The 19,176-nt window shown below is 48.9% G+C and overlaps 1 protein-coding gene across 1 annotated transcript; it reads right to left on the minus strand.

The window, feature by feature from the left end:
- Positions 1-1,091: 1,091 nt before the first annotated feature.
- On the minus strand, positions 1,092-16,519 carry LOC130474299 (guanylyl cyclase-activating protein 1-like). Its single transcript, XM_056845852.1, has 4 exons — positions 16,322-16,519; positions 6,260-6,409; positions 4,738-4,828; positions 1,092-1,222 (listed from the first exon to the last, which is right to left on the minus strand). Exons 1-4 carry the CDS (start codon positions 16,517-16,519, stop codon positions 1,092-1,094), a joined length of 570 nt encoding a protein of 189 aa, XP_056701830.1.
- Positions 16,520-19,176: the final 2,657 nt, after the last annotated feature.

The following is a 19,176-nucleotide window of genomic DNA, read 5'->3' on the forward strand; positions in this document are numbered from 1 at the left end:
AACAAATCCAGTTCACCAGATTAGCCTCCGCTGCTCATGTGGAGGAGTGGGGAATCAAACCCGGTTCTCCAGTTCAGAGTCTGCCATTCCAAACCACCACTCTTAACCACTACACCACACTGGCTCTCTTAAGGAAGAATCAAACCGGCTTGCAATCGCCTTCCCTTCCCCACAACAGACACCCTGTGAGGTAGGTGGGGTTGAGAGAGTGTGACTAGCCCAAGGTCACCCAGCTGGCTTCGTGTGCAGGAGCGGGGAAACAAATCCACTCAGCCACCCTCAATGGCACCCAAAGTCTGCTTCCTGTGGCCCCCGTCTTGCCTTCCCTCATGGTCAAGGCAGCCACCAGGTCCTGCATCGTTCTGGAACACTGCCTGGGAGAAGTGCAGAGGTTGTCCTTAACAAAGTAAATGCACACAGTCGCAGATGCATTTTCCCGCCCCCTCCTTAGAGGGGGCTTGGTACACTGTGGGTATAAAAAACAATACCTTAACATGCTCCAGTAACTACTGATCTAAACACAAGAGTCCGAAAGTAAGGGGACAGCATGGGCAAGGAAAGTATCCCTGCCGGCCCCTCTGTCTTGCTAGCAGAATCTAAAAGCTGCACTTCCATGCACAGTAAATCTCACTATGAGTGGATTTCATAGAATCAGGATGTACCCAGAGGTCATCTAGTCCACCCCCCAGCCGTGAGACAGGACAAAACTATCCACCCGCTTCTCTCAAGTTTATCTATGTTGGCCAGGTCACAGTGCATCATGTGGAGGCAGTGCCATGTTGGACCTCCTGCTGTTGGACCTCCAGAGGAACCGGTCAGCCACTGTGAGACAGGATGCTGGACTAGGTGGACCACCGGTCTGGTCCAGCAGGGCTCTTCTGATGCTCTTACGTTCAAGAGAAAAGGGCTCTGAAGAAAAGCATCTGTGGACTGCATAGACATACACAAGAAGCGTGGAAGTGTTTCCCCCCGCCCCCTGCCAAGGCTGCCTCTCGCTCTCATTCGGGGTCTTGATTACTTATTCGCACACTCCCTTCCCTGCAGCGTCCGCCGTTTCTTCTGCAAAACCTCCCCCCACCCCACCCCAGGCGTTAGACGCTGCTGCGCCGCCGGGCGTTGATCATGGTCACAATGTGGGTCAGATCCAGGCTCTTCATCATCACCTCCATGAATTCCTTGTCTTTTTTTGCCCCTCCCACAAACTCCTCCAGCGAGAGTTCACCTGTGGAGGATGTAAAAAAAAATGGGGGGGGGGGAGAGAGAGAGAGAAGAGTCAAAGGCATGAAGATAGCCCCAATGCCAATCTAGCCCCCACTCCAGAACAAGTGACTTTCCTTTTAGGGTTGCCAGGTCCCTCTTCTCAACTGGTGGGAGGTTTTGGGGGTGGAGTCTGAAGACAGCAGGGTTTGGGGAGGGGACTTCAATGCCATAGAGTCCAATTGCCCAAGCGACCATTTTCTCCAGGTGAACAAATCTCTATTGACTGGAGATCAGCTGTAATAGCAGGAGATCTCCAGCCAGTACCTGGAGGTTGTAGTCAAAGACGGCTACAAGTGCTAATTTTTCTTCACAGCACTGAAGGACTTATGAAGCTTGAGAAAGTATTGCATGAAATGGAATTATACCGGATTTCCATCGCACTACGTCCGGTCTTTGCTGCCTAAATTATTGCATTTGCACTTTATGGACTCTTAAAAAACTGAGCAACTGTGCCTGATATTTACTTATTTGTAACGCTTTTGCGTCTTCACATTGGGTCTTTTTCAGACCATTTGAAATTATTGTTGTGGTGTTCTGCTCAACTTGGGTTGTGCTGATTAGAACTACTTTTGAATATAAATTCTTCTAATAGCAATAGCATTGTTGTCATCTTAATTGCATAATATTAGCTGGTGCTTTTATTTTGAATTGCTAGTACCTGGAGGTTGGCAACCCTATTGGCAACCCTACCCCTGAGTTTTTTCCGTGGACCCCCGGAGCATGGCAGAAGGTCCTGGGGCAGGTCTGAAGGCGCACACATAGATGATGTGAGCACGCCCTACAGCACACATCCCACCCCACCGCCCGGCACATCGTGTGGGAAGATCAGGACTGTTCGGACCAGATCGACATGCGGAGGAGCCGCGGAAGGGGTACAATCCTAACCACCCCCCATGCATCCATAGAGTCTACAAAGAGCTCCTGCCTTGTGCAAATGAGTCCTGAGAGTCTCACAAAGCTGCAGGACTCAGAAACCTGACAGTGTGAAAAACTGGCCCGTTCTTGGCCACTCCTGCTCATTCCTGTCCTCCTGCTCCATCCGGATAGTGACTGAACTCTCCCTCCCCTGCCACTTCCACCCCGTTAGCTGGACTTTAACCAGAAGTGAACCCAGAGAAGGGGGAATTTTGCTTATTTAGAAATGTGGGTCACTGATTAAGATACGGCCCAGCAGTTGCAAGCACCACATCGGTTTCCTTTTCTTTTTTTAAAAAAGGAGGGGGAAATTCCAGGAAGGGAAAATTTAGAACAGAAAAGCAGTCAGCTGTAACTGTGGGGAAATCTTTGCACGAGGATTGTTTTGCATGGATGAAGGATACGTCCCCTGCAATCGGCAGGAGGCCGAGGGCGAAAACGCAGGGTCGCTTTATTTATTTAATTTATTTATTTTTGTATTTCTAGCCCGCGGGTTACAACATCAAAATTTCCAATATACTAATAACAATAAAATATATAAAACCACAGAACAACCCAATTAATTTAAAAGATGGTCGCAGTATATAAGTGCATACTGTAGCAGGTAAGGCCAACCATAGTATGTAATTGGTTCGGCTATCCACCCTCAAATAGGTCATAAACTGAGGGTGTGGGGTAGGGAGGCCAGCACAGATCTTACTTAATCTCACCTGCGGCCGCCTCAACCATAGGCCTGGTGGAATAGCTCTGTCTTACAGCCTCCTTTATTCCCTGTTTCAGCCAGGATCGAACGCATACGTTTTCACCAAACGTGCATTCGATCCTGGCTGAAACAGGGACTAAAGGAGGCTAAAGCGACCATGCATTTTCGCCCTTGGTCTCCTGGAGACCAGGTCCTATGAGGAAAGGTTGAAGGAGCTGTGGGTGGGTATGTTTAGCCTGCAGAGGAGAAGACTGAGTGGGGATATGATAACCATCTTCAAGGACTTGAAGGGCTGTCACACAGAGGAGGGTGCCGAGTTGTTTTCTGTTGCCCCAGAAGGTCGGACCAGAACCAACAGGTTGAAATTAAATCAAAAGAGTTTCCGTCTAGACATTAGGAAGAATTTTCTGACAGTTGTAGCGGTTCCTCAGTGGAACAGGCTTCCTCGGGAGGTGGTGAGCTCTCCTTCCCTAGAGGTTTTTAAGCAGAGGCAAGATGGCCATCTGTCAGCCATGCTGATGCTACCACCTTAGGCAGACCATGAGGGAGGGAGGGCATCATGGCCATCTTCTGGGCATGGAGTAGGGGTCACTAGGGGTGTGGGGGGGGGGAGGTAGTGGTGAATTTCCTACATTGTGCATGGGGGCTGGACTAGATGACCCTGGTGGTCCCTTCCATCTCTATGATTCTATGACTCTATTCTACTCTGGTTGCAAAAGGAACTGAGACTGGGGCTCCAATTAGGACATTTTGTTTTTGCTGACAAGCCACAGCTGATTTATGGTGACTCCTCAAGGGGTTTTCAAGGCGAGAGACATACAAAGGAGTTTTGCCATTTGCCTGCCTCTGTGTAGCGACCCTGAACTTTCTTGGTGGTCTGCCATCCACGTACTAACCAGGGCTGACCCTGCTTAGCTTTCGAGATCTGATGAGATGGGACTAGCCTGAACCATCCAGGCCAGGACTTGACATAGGACTTGTGTGTGTGTTAAGTGCCGTCAAGTCGCTTCTGACTCATGGCGACCCTATGAATCAATGTCCTCCAAAGTGTCCTATCTTTGACAGCCTTATTCAGATTTTGCAAATTGAAGGCTGTGGCTTCCTTTATTGAGTCCGTCCATCTCTTGTTGGGTCTTCCTCATTTCCTGCTGCCTTCAACTTTTCCTAGCATGGCTGTCATTTCCAGTGACTCCTGTCTTCTCATAATGTGACCAAAATAGGACTTAGATAAGGGTATATTCCCCATGAAAATCCAGCAAAGCCAACCCCCATGGGACAAATCCTAATAATGTGTAGGAATTGTACTTCATTTCATTTTGCAGGCATAAAACTGCATTTTATTTCATTTTTTAAATTCTGCCATGAATCTGGTTTGGAAAAAAAAAGACAGAAGAACAACAGGGAAAACACTGGCTCTCAACAGGCAGACAACGTCATCTGGATTCTCTGTTAAAGTTGTATGAATGGGCCATGGCATTTCCAGACTGAACAGCTAGCGGGGAGCTATACTTAGTGCGCTTAGCCCTTTCCCCAGAAGATCTTCTCCATTCTCAAACCTGCTTCAGGTAGATAATTTTAGAAATGGCTCTTCTCCACTTTCTGGGTGACTTGTGCAACATTTGCACCCAGCGCAAATAATGCAAAGAAGGGCCCAAGGTGCTGTTCAGGGATGCATGGGGGAAGATGGTTTTCGTTTTGGAGATGGAACAAGTTTTCAGCTCTTGAATGTGGAACCCAGGCGGGGGCAAACAGGAGGGTGAGAACCACAGTCCCCGAGCTACGGCAAAGGAGGAAGCAGATGGGATGTAGAGACCCCCAGGTGGGGAGGGGCCACAGGGGAGAGGCTCCGGCGGTCTCACCGTCCCCATTGACGTCGATCGCATCGAATACACGGTTGGTGAATTCCTGAGCGCTCGTCTCGTGGCTGCCGCCATTGATGGCGCGGATCGCCTGCAAGGGAATATTTTTTATCACTCACTTATTCAGGTTAATTCCGGAGGGGGGCTGTGTTGGTCGGCAGTTAGGGTTGCCAACCTCCAGGTACTAGCTGGAGATCGCTCACTATGACAACTGATCTCCAGCCGACAGAGATCAGTTCAGCTGGAGGCCGCTTTTGTATTCGGACTCTATCCCGCCGGGAACAGCAAAAGACACTCCCCAGTCTAGGGTTGCCAGCCTCCAGGTGGTGTCTGGAGATCTCCCGCTATTACAACTGACCTCCAGGCAACAGAGATCAGTTCCCCTGGAGAAAATGGCCGCTTTGGAAGGCGGGCTCCATGGCGTAATACCCCTCCCCAAATCCCGCCCTCCTCAGGCTCCACCCCCAAAACCTCCAGGTATTCCCCAATTCAGAGCTGGCAATCCTACTTCTCACCCAAACTCTTCTGTCACCCTCCTGTCTCTTGCAGACACTCCTTGCCCCACACTCCCTGCCCCACACCAACCTTGTAAACCCCCTACCCTCTGGGGGCATGGTTCCCCTTTTTCAATGGAACGTTTTAACCTCTGCGTGCCTCTGCGCACATACAGAGTGTGTTTCTGTAATGCCTGAAATCATTACATGCTATAGGAAATGTATTGGAAATGTATGCTTTATGCTCAGTCCGCATACTCGCACTTATAAAGATGCTAAGCCCAGGATATAAGGGTTAGCATCTAGCACAATACCATGTGAGAGACCATGTATGTAATTGACATGCAGCCCCAGGTATAAGGGGTAAAGTATTGATCCTTGAAACAGATGTCCTAATGTGTAATCATTTAAGTTAGTATGAGTTGGGCAGATGCCATTATAAGCTGCCAGATTGAAAGACTACATTGCTTGCCTGGTACGGCCGTTCACCAGTAGAGAAAAACAGCATCTTACCTACACCCTTAGGAATGTGTTTCTAGACCTAGTGCTTGCTTAAAGACAGCTTCGGCCAATATCTAATACACTATGCTAATTAGAGTGAAGTAGGCAACCAATGTGCAGTAAATCGACATAATGGTAACACCCCTGACCAGAAGTGATAAACGTCGTTGCAATCCTTTGTTCTGGTGTGTGAATTGTCCTGCGCATTTGGGGCAGTTCTCACCCAGTATGTATATCAGGCCTAATAAACAAGATGCTTTAAACTCTCAACCTCCTACTGTGTTATTATTGGGAATTAATACACTAATACGTTAAGCTCAAGACCTTTGGTCAAAGGAGCTAGTAAATAAATGGAATGGAATACACTAATACAGACATATCATTTCCATTGCCACCCCATCTGTCTGGGCTGTCGGGGAGGGGCGCCAGGTCAGCAGATGTTGTGGGCAACGCAGACACGCTTAAGACTCCCGCCTCACCCCTGTGGGAATCCTATGGGGGAACCACATCACTGAGTTGCCCGTCACCTTAATGATGTTGAGCAGTTCTTGCCGGTCGATGCAGCCGTTGCCGTCCTGGTCGTAGAGCTTGAAATACCAGCGTAACTTCTGCTCCATCTTTCCCCGCAAGACGAGGCTGAGCGCGGCGACGTACTCCATGAAATCGATGTAGCCGTCCTGGGGTGGGGGGAGAATGGGTAAGGAGAGCCAAAGAGTTATGAGGTCGGGGCCAAGAACTCTAGATGGTGGGGACTGGGGTAAGGTTGCCAACTCTTGGTGAGGAAAAACCTGGAGATTTTGGGGTGGAGCTTGAGAATTTTCTAACAGAGCGGTTCCTCAGTGGAACAGGCTTCCTTGGGAGGTGGTAAGTGCTCCTTCCCTGGAGGTTTTTAAGCAGAGGCTAGATGGCCATCTCTCAGCAATGCTGCTTCTATGCTCTTGGGCAGATGATGAGAGGAAGGGCACCTTGGCCATCTTCTGGGCATGGAGTAGGGGTCACTGGGGGTGTGGTGGGGGAGGTAGTTGTGGGTTTCCTGCATTGTGCAGGGGGTTGGACCAGATGATCCTGGTGGTCCCTTCCAACTCTATGACTCTATGATTCTATGAGAAGGGCGGAGTTTGGGGAGGAGAGGGACTTCAATGGGGTATAATGCCACGGAGTCCCCCCCCTTCCAAAACAGCCATTTTTTTTCCAGGTGAATTGATCTCTGCCATCCGGAGATCAGTTGTAATCCCAGCAAATCCTGCATTGAGCAGGGGGTTGTACCAGATGGCCTGTATGGCCCCTTCCAATTCTATGAGATCACGAGCCACCACCTGGAGGTTGGCAACCCTAGACCAAGGGGTGTCTTTTGCTGTTCCCCACAAACCAGCGGCACCCACTCTACAGCTCGTGGAGAACCACATATGCCGTTACTGGTGGGTGGCAGTCACACAAGGGAGCGGATGTTCAGCTGCTTAATATACAATACTATCAAAAACAAAGCAACCCAGGCAAATTCAACCACGTGTAGAGTTTCATTAGAATTAAACAACCATAATACTATATAATAATAATAATAATAATAATAATAATAATAATATAATAATACCAAGGACATAAATTTGACAACAAAGTCACATGTGACACAACAGTACAATTGTTTCCATATGCATCTACTCAGGGCATGTCACCGCAGAGGTAATTCAATTCCATGCGGTGTCAGGTAAGTATCCAGTTATTTAACATATCAAAAGTACATGCCCATGCATAATATTCTCTTCATATTCCTTAACAGGTCTCCGGTAGAGTTTATCCTGTTCCAACTGAACATCTTCATCAGAAGATTCTCATGGACGTTGGACCATACTGAAGTTGTTAACAGAGCTCTGCTCCTTCTTGGCAACGCCATGGAAAGCCATGCTCCCTCATCGTGATGCATGCGGACCCTGGTGGGTTGGCAACTCCAGGCTGGGAAATTCCTGGAGATTTTGAGGGTGGGGCCTTTCTGATGCGATGGATCGTCTTGTAAACAACAGGCCACTTCACTGGCTGGCTTTTACCCGCGGTTGGCTGGTTCTCTGAATGCTGAGCCCCGAAGTGACGGAGAGCAGAAGACCAGCCAGGAAGACAAACAGCCTGAACACGACACGGGATCCATGGTGGCCTGGCGAATGTGCATTCTGTCGCCCGACTAACAAGGCGGTTTGATCTCCTGTAGCAGCAGGACAACATTGCCTGATTCTGCCATACTTCCTTTGTGTTACCTGGCAAAGAACTGCATTTTTATAAACGCTTCCCTGCTTCTCTGGTAGCCACGGTTTTCAGGCAGGAAACACCAGCCAACTACAAGCCCCACTCCCTTGAGAAATAGGGAGGAGGAGGAAGAAGAGGAAGAAGGAAGAAGTTTTTATATGCCAACTTTCTCTGCCACTTAAGGGAGACTCAAACTGGCTTCCAATCACTTTCCCTTCCCCTCCCCACAACAGACACCCTTTGAGGTAGGTGGGGCTGAGAGCATGTGTCTTGCCCAAGGTCACACAGCTGGCTTCATGCATAGGAGTGGGGGGGGGATCCAGTTCACCAGATTAGCCTCTGCAGCTCATGTGGAGGAGTGGGGAGTCAAACCCGGTTCTCCAGATTAGACTGCACCGCTCCAAACCATCACTCTTAACCACTATACCACGCTGTCTCTCCTACACCACGCTGGCTCTCTAGGTGAAGCCTAGGCAGGTGCCACAGTGGGGAACAGTGCCCAGAAGGGCCCCCAGCGGCACATCGAAGAGCCGCATGCGGCGCACAGGCCACTCGGGAGCACCCCTGCTCCGAACCACAGCCTCTCCTCCGCTAGAGCTGCCCTGTTAATCTTCTTTTCTCCGGGTTAAACACAACCAGTTCCTTCGGCTTCAGCATGACTGGCCTTCTGCAGCACCGCGGGGGGGGTGGGGAGCAGGTGGGGGGGCTGGCCTGGATGGAGCCAGAGGGTTGCCCGCCTCCCTCCCTCGGCGGCCAGCCCAACGAAAAGCTGGCCGAAGTCAAAGCCCTTTCTTGACCTGTGAGCAGAGCTCAGAGCGCCTTAAACTGGGGTGAGGAGCTGGCCTTCCGGCGCTCCAAAGCTAATCCTGCCCAGGAGGGGCGTTTATCTAATTTGGCTCTCGCGCCCATGTCGGACTCCTCACGTGCAGAAGAGCAGCGGATTGTGTGCTGAAGTTCACAGCGAGTGGTAGGGTTGCCAACGTCCAGGTAAGGCCTGGAGATCTCCTGCAATTACGCCCAATCTCTGGATGGCAGTTCCCCTGCTTTGGAGGGTGGACTCGATGTCATTATACCCTGCTGATGTCCCTCCCCTCCCCAAAGCCTGCCTTTCCCAGGCTTTACACACACCCCCCACCCAAATCTCCAGGAATTTCCCCACCTCGAGTTGGCAACCCTACTGAGTGGTCAATTACTGCTGGATTTTTTGGAAGAAGGGTTAGCAAAGGTGCCTTTGTGGTTCAGAACCAGGCACACAAATAAACGCCACGGCAGCGTCTCCAGCTTGCTGTGTCGACCATTCCCATCCTGCCAGACGTTCCATGCTGACATCGCAATGGGTTCAGTGTCAAAGAATAAGGCTGTGGGGTTGCCAACTCCAGGTCAGGAAATTCCTGGAGATTTTAAGGGTGGAGCGTGGGAAGGGGAGAGACCTCATTGGGTTATAATGCCGTAGAGTCCACCCTTCAAAGTAGCCATTTCCCCCAGGTGGAACTGATCTCTGTCATCTGGAGATCAGTTGTAATCCCAGGAGATCTCCAGGCCCTGCTTGGACCTTTGCAACCTTACTTTGTTGCAGCAAAAGCAAAAAGGAGCCTGAAATAACAGTTCAAATGTTGGCACGTTTCCCTCTTTGTCTAGGGTGAACGCCTGGGGTTGCCAGCTCCGGGTTGGGAAAAACCTGGAGATTTTGGGGGTGGAGCCTGAAGAGGGCGGGGTTTGTGGAGGGGAAGGACTTCAATGGGGTATAATGCCATAGAGTTCAATTGCCAAAGTGGCTATTTTCTCCAGGTGAACAGATCTCTGTCACCTGGAGATCAGTTAAGAACATAAGAAAGGCCATGTTGTGTCAGACCCAGGCCCATCAAATCCAACTGTCTGCTCACACAGTGGCCAACCAGGTGCCTCTAGGAAGCCCACAAGCAAGACGACTGTAGCTAGGGTTGCCAGGTCCCTCTTTGCCACCGGCGGGAGATTTTTGGGGCGCAGCCTGAGGAGGGCGGGGTTTGGGGAGGGGAGGTGCTTCAATGCCATAGAGTTCAATCGCCAAAGCGGCCATTTTTCTCCAGGCGATCTGATCTCTATCGGCTGGAGATCAGTTGAATTAGCAAGAGATCTGCTACTACCTGGCAGTTGGCAACCCTAGCGGCAGCATTATCCTGCCTGAGTTCCACAGCCCCTCATATAATGTGCATGCTCCTCTGATCCTGGAGAGAATAGGGATGCATCACGACTGGCATCCATTTTTACTAATAGCCATGAACAGCCCTCTCCTCCATGAACACGTCCACTCCCCTCTTAAAGCCTTTTAACAGCAGGAAATTTCCAGCCACCACCTGGAGGTTGGCAACCCTATGAATGTCCCTTGCTGCCTGGGTTGGTATATTACTCAATATTCCACAGAGCAGAGAGATTCAAATAACTGTGAGACGGGGATCTACTCAGTGTGCTGGGAGTTGCAGCATCCCAGCTGCAGGCCAATTCCTTCACTATGGCTTGGAGTTAGGGCTGCCAGCCTCCAGGTACTAGCTGGAGATCTCCCGCTATTACAACTGATCTCCAGCTGATAGAGATTCGTTCCCCTGGAGAAAATGGCCACTTTGGCAATTAGATTCTATTGTATTGAAGTCCCTCTCTGCTCCAAACCATGCCCTCCTCAGACTCTACCCCCAAAACCTCCTGCCGGTGGTGAAGAGGGACCTGGCAACTAAGTGGACTTTTTAGTGGCAATTTGTTATTAGGACATTCTTATCACCATAAGTGTGTTGTTATAAGTGTTTTGTACATGGGAAATGCCCTTGCATGTATGCAATGTCAAAGTAATTGACTATAAGCAATTTGTATAGTGGGCAGCAGGAAAAGAGGAAGACCCAACAAGAGATGGATTGACTCAATAAAGGAAGCCACAGCCTTCAATTTGCAAGATCTGAGCAAAGCTGTCAAAGATAGGATTGACTCAATAAAGGAAGCCACAGCCTTCAGTTTGCAAGATCTGAGCAAAGCTGTCAAAGATACGACATTTTGGAGGACTTTAATTCAGGGGAATAGATTGAGGCTTTCAATCTATACAAATTGTATAGAGGGCAGCAGGAAAAGAGGAAGACCCAACAAAAGATGGATTGACTCAATAAAGGAAGCCACAGCCATCAACTTGCAAGATCTGAGCAAGGCTGTCAAAGATAGGACATTTTGGAGGACTTTCTTTCATAGGGTTGCCACTTGTCGGAAGCGACTTGACGGCACTTAACACACACACACACACAATTTGTATAACATGTGTTTCTTTGCTTGCCACATATATGTCCCATACAAGATCATTTATTATCTACTTGGTGGATCCTTGTGATCCTTTGTACACTATGTTTGTGGCAGGATTTTAATTGCATTGTATTCATCATACCTTGGCCACTGTGCTGTTTCTCTTTTTGTTGCCAACCTCCAGGTACTAGCTGGAGATCTCCTGCTATTACAACTGATCTCCACCCAATAGAGATCAGTTCCTCTGGAGAAAATGGCCGCTTTAGGAATTGGACTCTATGGCATTGAAGTCCCTCCCCTCCCCAAACCCCACACTCCTCAGGATCCACCCCAAAAACCTACCACTGGTGGCAAAGAGGGACCTGGAAACCCAACTGGCAACCCTACTTGGAGTGCAGAGATGCCTACAGAATCAGCAAGCTGGCATGAGACAGATTCAGGGCTTTGGGTCGGCCCCATCATAATGCAACTTCCTTTCCAAATTCTGTCCAATCTAGGGTTGCCAGTTCCAGGTTAGGAAATACCTGGAGATTTTTTTGGGGGTGGAGTCTGAGGAGTGTGGGATTTGGGAATGGGAACGGCTTCAACGGGGGTATAATGCTATAGAGTATACCTTCCAAAGTGGCCATTTTCTCCAGGTGAACTGATCTGTCGCATGGCAATAAACTGAAATAGAGGGAGATCTCCAGCCACCACCTGGAGATTGGCAACCTTAGTCCAAACCCTTGCTCCAAAGCAGAACAAACACCCCACAAAGCAGTCCATGTGATCCAGACCCCAGAGCACCACAAATGCAAGGACCACAGATGATCATGCAAGGCAAAACTAAGGCTTGCCAACCTCCAGGTGGTAGGTAGGTAAGAAAGACTCACAAAAACTGTAAGGTTGGCTGGAAATAAGGAACAGTAGTAGGCTCAGTACTTATGGGTACTCAGTAAGAATAAATTCTTAAATAAGTGCAATATATTCAAACAATGCTCCAAAGGAGCCAAAGTCACTAAGCAAGGACAGTACAAAGATGCAATATTTGCGTTACAATAAACAAGCGTAAAGAACAGCTGACAGCCAACAAAAGCTCAAAACAATTTTAAGACTTCCAAAAGTGCCCTCTTGTGCCTATCCCAGGATTCAAGTCTCAGATAGGATCTCAGCCAGCCCTTCATGGCTTTCGCCATTAATTCTGCTCTGGAGCATCAGTTGTGGCTGCTGACATCAAGGGCTCACCCTAGGGTTGCCAGGTCCCTCTTCGCCACCTGTGGGAGGTTTTTAGGGCAGAGCCTGAGGAGGGTGGGGTTTGGGGAGGGGAGGGACTTCAATGCCATAGAGTCCAACGGCCAAAGCGGCCATTTTCTCCAGGGGAACTGATCTCTATCGGCTGGAGGTCAGTTGTAATAGCAGGAGATCTCCAGCTAGTACCTGGAGGTTGGCAACCCTAGCTCACCCACGGAATCTGATCCTGCATTCCGTATTCCTGCAGAGTTGGGGTTCTAGGGTTGCCAACTTTGGGTTGAGAAATTCCTGGAGATTTGTGGGTGGAGCTTGGGAAGGGTGGGGTTTGGGAAGGGGAGGCCCCTTCACAGGCTATAATGCCATAGAATCCACCCTCTGAAACTGTCATTTTTCTCCAAGGGAACTGGTACTCCATGTTCTGGTGATAAGGTTACCAACTCTAGGTTGGGAAATTCTTGGACATTATGGGGATAGAGCCTGAGGAGGACAGAGTTTGGGGAGGGGAACGACCTCAGCAGGGTATAATGCTGCAGAGTCCACCCTCCAAAACAGCCATTTTCTCCAGGGGAACTGCTCTCTGTAGGCTGGAGGTCAGTTGTAATTTTGGGAGATCTCCTGGCCTCATCTGGAGTTTGGCAACCCTAGCATCATCTCAAGGTAGGGTTGCCAGGTCTTTGCTACCTACCGGTGGGAGGTTTTTGGGGCAGATCCTGAGGAGGGCGGGGTTTGTGGAGGGACTTCAATGCCATAGAGTCTGTCCACCTTCCAAAGTGGCCATTTTCTCCAGGTAAAATGATCACTATTGGCTGGAGGTCAGTTGTAATAGCAGATCTCCAGCTAGTACCTGGAGGTTGGCAAACCTATCTCAAGGTTTGCTAGCTTTGAGTGACTATTATTATTATTATGATTTTGCATGCCTTGGGTCACACTGGTGAGAGACCCTGATTTTCTTTGCTGCTTTCATTTGCCCTTCCTTGTTGCTTGCTTGATTTACACTGCAGAATAGCAGCTCACGAATATTCAATAATTTTCCTCCAGGCTAGATTGGACATGGGATCCTGGAGGATTTTTTGCCTTACTCTGGGGTCACTGGGGGAGTGGCAGGGGGAGGTAGCTGTGAATTTCCTGCATTGTGTGTAGGGTTGGACTTGATGACCCTTGGGGTCCCTTCCAGCTCTATGTTTCTAATATCTGCCCTGATGCTCTGCTTCTGGGATGCACGGCTTGCTCCGCAGGGAGCCGATTGGGAGATGCGCCAACTTTTTATGTAACGTTTTGATTGGGTGAGGCTTTCCTATTCAGCCATCGAAACCGCTGGCTGCTGCCTTTTTTAAATACTCAAAAAAATAAAATCTGCAAAGCTTTTTGCAGAATGAATGATAAACACATCGCCCAGGGAAGAACTGGGTGTAGTAAAAAAACAATATACCTTCACGTTGAACAAAGCAATAAGGAAACAACAACGTGACAGCTAATTGAACAACTTGGCTCTATTTGCCAATATACATCCTCATGGAAGCACTGCATAAGCAATGCATAAGAAATTCAATAAACGAGTTCATACAGCTTATTAAAGCTATATCCTCTCAATTAGCAGTTGCACTTCAGTTACAGAAAAAGGAACGTATAACAGGCTGTAGTCTGTAGCAGTCTGTTGCTTGATTTGTGAAAGTTTTCTGTTTTTTGGCTGACTTGAGGAATCAGCGCTGAGAGATATGCAGACAGCAGCTCTGAGATGGCTTGGAGAAAGCAAAACAGCGTAGCTAGCTCAATGCGGCTGTTTCACACACCTACACGGGGTGGTGGTGGTCATACTTCGTCAGTTCTTCTCCAACCATAGACTGAACAATATAGTTAAACAGGGGCGCATTGTAGCATGCCCTCAGAGAAGAGTGTAATGATGCCAATTGAGTGCTACAGTTGACTATAGCCTTGGGTGAGAATGTATATTGGCAAATAGAGCCAGGAAGAACTGGGTTCTCTTAAACCTGCCTTCTGTCCATTACGATGAATGAGATTTGTTGATGTTGTTGTTTTACTGTTCATTCAGTCCATCTATACATAACCCGATAGCAATGCTATCGCCAATGCTGATTCTATGACCTTAGGCAGATCATGAGAGGGAGAGCATCTTGGGCATCTTCTGGGCATGGAGTATGGGTCACTTGGGAGGGTGTGGGGGTGGTAGTTGTGAATTTCCTGCATTGTGCAAAGGGGTTGGACTAGATGACCCTGGTGGTCCCTTCCAACTCTAGGATTCTGTGATAGGGCACAATCCATCAGAAAGATCTTCTGTGCGAGCCTCTTTGAAATGGAGACCCAAGTCTTTCCCGCTCACTGAGACTTTAAAGTGTAATTCACTGAATCAGAGCACAGCCCTATTGCTTGCCAGCCCAGATTGTGGGTGCAGGAGGGGGGGATAGCTAGGGTTGCTAACTCCGGGCTCAGAAATACCAGGAGATTTGAGGGTGGACCCTGGGAGAGTGGGGTTTAGGGAGGGGAGGGACTTCGATGGGTATAATGCTACACAGTCCACCTTCCACAGCAGCCATTTTCTCCAAGAGACTTGGAATAAATGTCTTAAATAAACAAATAAGTGATTTGTGTAGTCTGGAGATCAGTTGCAATACCAGATCTCCTGCCCTCCCATGGAGGTTGGCAATGCTAGGGGTCGCTGCCTTGCGAGCCAGATAAGAGCTCTCAAGGGGCCCCATCCAGCCCCCAGGCCCTTATGCACGGTCATAGTTTTTATATGTTGAAACTGCTCTGGCAGTGGTAGAGAGTTGATGACATCACTTGAGCTAGCCAATAAGCCCCCTCCATAGTTAATTTTTCTCCATTCTGGCAGAACCATCCCCAAAGCCTGCATAATTCCAACTCTTTTCTCAAGACAGAAAAATGTACATTTTATAGAGCAGTAGAGGCACCACCAAGCTCCCTTGGCATCTCTGAAAATATTACATACATCTCCATGCATCCTTTGGTGACCCATCCTTGTGTGGACGCTTCTTTAACTGATTTTAGCTGAACACATGAAACTGCCTCATACTGAGTCAGACCATCAGTCCATCATGGTCACTCTTGTCTACTCAGAATGGCAGCGGCTCTCCAAGGTCTCATGCAGAGGTCTTTCACATCTCTTACTGGCTGGTCTATTTAACTGGAGATGCCGGGGACTGAATCTGGGATATTATGCATGAACATAAGAAAAGCCCTGCTGGATCAGACCAAGGCCCATCAAGTCCACCAGTTTGTTCACACAGTGGCCAACCAGGTGCCTCTAGGAAGCCCCCAAACAGGACAACTGCAGCAGCACCATCCTGCCTGTGTTCCAAAGCACCTAATATAATAGGCATGCTCCTCTGATCCTGGAGAGAATAGGCATGAACACAAGAACATATGAATAGCCCTGCTGGACTGGACCAAGGTCCATCAAGTCCAGCAGTCTGTTCACACAGTAGCCAACCAGGTGCCTCTCGGAAGCCCACAAACAAGACGACCGCAGCAGCATTATCTGATACTGGAGAGAATAGGTATGCATCATGACTAGTATCCATTTTTTCTAGTAGCCGTGAACAGCCTCCTCCTCCATGAAGATGTTCACTCCCCTCTTAAAGCCAAGCAGATGCTCTACCACTGAGCCATGGTTCCCTCCACACACATGAAGCTGCCTCATGCTGAATCAGGCCATTAATCTATGAAAGTCAGTATTGCCTGTTCTGACTGGCAACAGCTCTTCAGGATCTCAGGAAAAGGGTCTTTCATGTCATTTACTCCCTGGTCCTTTTAAACTGGAGATACCGGGGATTGAACCCAGGGATGTTCTACCCCCGATCCAAAGCCCCTCCCTGAGAAGACCTCAGCCTTACCTTGTTCATATCAAAGGTGCGAAACATCTGCTCTATGTACCTATTAGCCTCTCGATCTAGGCCCCGGAGCCCAAAGAACTGCTTGAATTCATGTTCTGTCAGTTGCCCCGAGGGACACTCCGTCATGAACTTCTTGTACCAGTGGTGGATCTCCACCGTCTGCAAGTCATCCAGGGTAGAGTTGTTGTTGCCGCCCATGTTGCGGGGTGGCGGGAGCCCTGGGCGCTCACGGTCTCCCGCGGGTAGATGTTACAGGACCGGGGTCTGGCTTCCTTCTGCTCTCCCTAGATGGGCATCAGCATCCCAGAGAGGAGGGGGGTGGGGCAGACCTGGCTCAAGCCAATTACAATAGCCTAATCTGATCGGAGACCAATTTAGAAGCTTTAAGGCTTCAACGCTATAAACAGCCGCCAGGGAAGAAGGGGGAAAGGGTAATCCAGGAAAACGCTGCTATTTTGGGAGCCGGCTCAGAAAGGACAGGAAGATTAATCAAACCCTGACCCATGGCCTGGCCTCCTTCACAGGGAAGTTGTTTTTCTTTACACGACATCCAGCATGATTGCCAGGATTATCACTGCCATCTCAACTTCAAAGATGGCAACAGCCTCTGGCCAGTGTCTGTAGGTGTCTCCACTCACATCCCAGAATAACCTAGTGTTTCTTTAGAAGCTGCTGTGCACACTCAGGATAGGAAACACGGAGCAAAAGCAAAACTCAGGAGTACTGGAATAATAGGGCTTTGGCACAAACTGATGTGACAAAGGTCCTAGATCTCTGCTCATCTGCAAGTAGATTGCACACACATGCAGCCACACTTTGGATCAGTGTGACATCAGGAGGGGACAGGGGAGCTAACCCTCTGACCCCTCGTGGCTTTGCTAACTGAAACTGGGCTCCCCATAAGAGGGGGAAATATGCATCCTTTAATCTCCCCTAGCCCTCCTTCAGTTGGATAAGATTAATTATAAGACAAAGGATGGAAGATGTTGAATGCCAAACGGACGTGATAAGTTACCCTACATTTATATTCCAGTTATATTTTAACACCAGTAGCCCAAGTCATGAGGCATACCTATTCTCTCCAGTATCAGAGGAGCAGGCCTATTATAAATGCTGTGGAACACAGGCAGGAGGATGCTGCTGCAGTCGTCTTGTTTCTGGGCTTCCTAGAGGCCCCTGGTTGGCCACTGTGTGAACAGACTGCTGGGCTTGAGGGGCCTCCTGGGTCTGATCCAGCAGGGCCTTTCTTATGTTCTGAGAATCAAGACAAGCAAAGGCATCATCCTGATTCTTTCTCAGCTATTGTGACCGCTGAGATTTGAGTTTGCAACCCAGGCTTTTTACAATGAAAGGTCTGACTTCAATGAGATGTTAGTTAATTGCTTAATTAATTAAAGTACATCTGCATTTATCGGATATGACACTGAGCTAGCCAAAGAAAGTCAGCTTATAGGCCAGGCTCAGCATGGGGCACAACTTCTGCACATAAACAAGATTCAAGTCCAGTAGCAACTAAAAAACCAACAAGATTAACAGGGTATACCCTGTATACTGCATTATTGCGAGTCTTATCCTCTGCTGCCAATGGGAACAGCTCCCTGCTCTCCTAAGTGTGAGCTCTGCAAGTTCTTATGGAGAGCAATCATGTCCCCCCTCAACCTCCTCTTATCCAGACGGAACATTTTCCACTCCCTCAGCCTTTCCTCGCAGGGCTTCTTGGTCTCCAGGCCCCTGATCCTCCTTGTCGCTCTCCTCTGCACCCGCTCAATTCTGTCCATGTCCATTTTGAAGTGAGGCCTCCAGGTGCAGCCTGACCAACGCGGTGTACATGGGATTGCCAGGTCCCTCTTCGCCTTCGGTGGGAGGTTTTGGGGGCGGAGCCTGAGGAGGGGAGGGTTTGGGGAGGGATTTCAATGCCATAGAATCCCATTGCCCAAGCGGCCATTTTCTCCAGGGGAACTGATCTCTATCTGCTGGAGATCAGTTGTAATAGCAGGAGATCTCCAGCTGGTACCTGGAGGTTTGTGAATTCAAAGTGAAAGCACAAGCAAAAGTAAACCCACAATAAGGTTACTACAGTACAATATTGCTGTTTAGAAAAATATATTGAGAATGAAAATCTCACAAACACCACCTCAGTTGAGCAAACAGGAAATTTGCAGTTGGTCTAAAACAGACCCAATATAACGACGCAAGAAGCGTTACCAAATAGTAAGTATGGGCAAAATGCTCAGTTCGTTTCAAGTCCATGCATATAAATTGCAACAATCAGGCAACGGAAACAAGACGTGGTGCAATGGAAATCTGGTATAATTCCATTTCGTGTGAAACTTTTTCAAGCTCTTAGTCCTTCCGTGCACAATTCTGTAGAAAAATACATGACTGAATAACACACCATTCGTTACAAAAAGCCAATAAAAAGTGTACAGTGGAATTGTGACATGTGATGCCTCTGTTGATGCTGCCCAAGTCCGCATTGGCCTTTTTTGCTGCTGCTGCACCACACTGGCTGCTCATGTTTAGCTTTCTGCTTTAATTTTCACCCAGTAGTCGTTTCATATCTTCCCTATTTTCTGCCAGTACTGTAATGTTCCTCCCCACAACTTCCACTCCACCTCCATCCAAATCCGAGCCAGCTTTCCTGATGATTCGCTCTGCATACAGAATGAAGAGGCAGGGAGATGAACCCATTCCCACGTGCAAAACTCTTCCCTGTTCGCTCCCTGTCAATCTTAACACGGAGGAGGTTCTCAGGGTGACGTCCTTCCCCCCCGCCCTCCCTGATTGGCCGATGAGCCCGCCGTCCAGTCTTCCCAGAGGAGGATTGGTTGCGATCGCTAAAGACCGCCCACTTT

Source organism: Euleptes europaea, chromosome 3 (assembly GCF_029931775.1).
Source record: "Euleptes europaea isolate rEulEur1 chromosome 3, rEulEur1.hap1, whole genome shotgun sequence".
NCBI lineage: Eukaryota > Metazoa > Chordata > Lepidosauria > Squamata > Sphaerodactylidae > Euleptes > Euleptes europaea.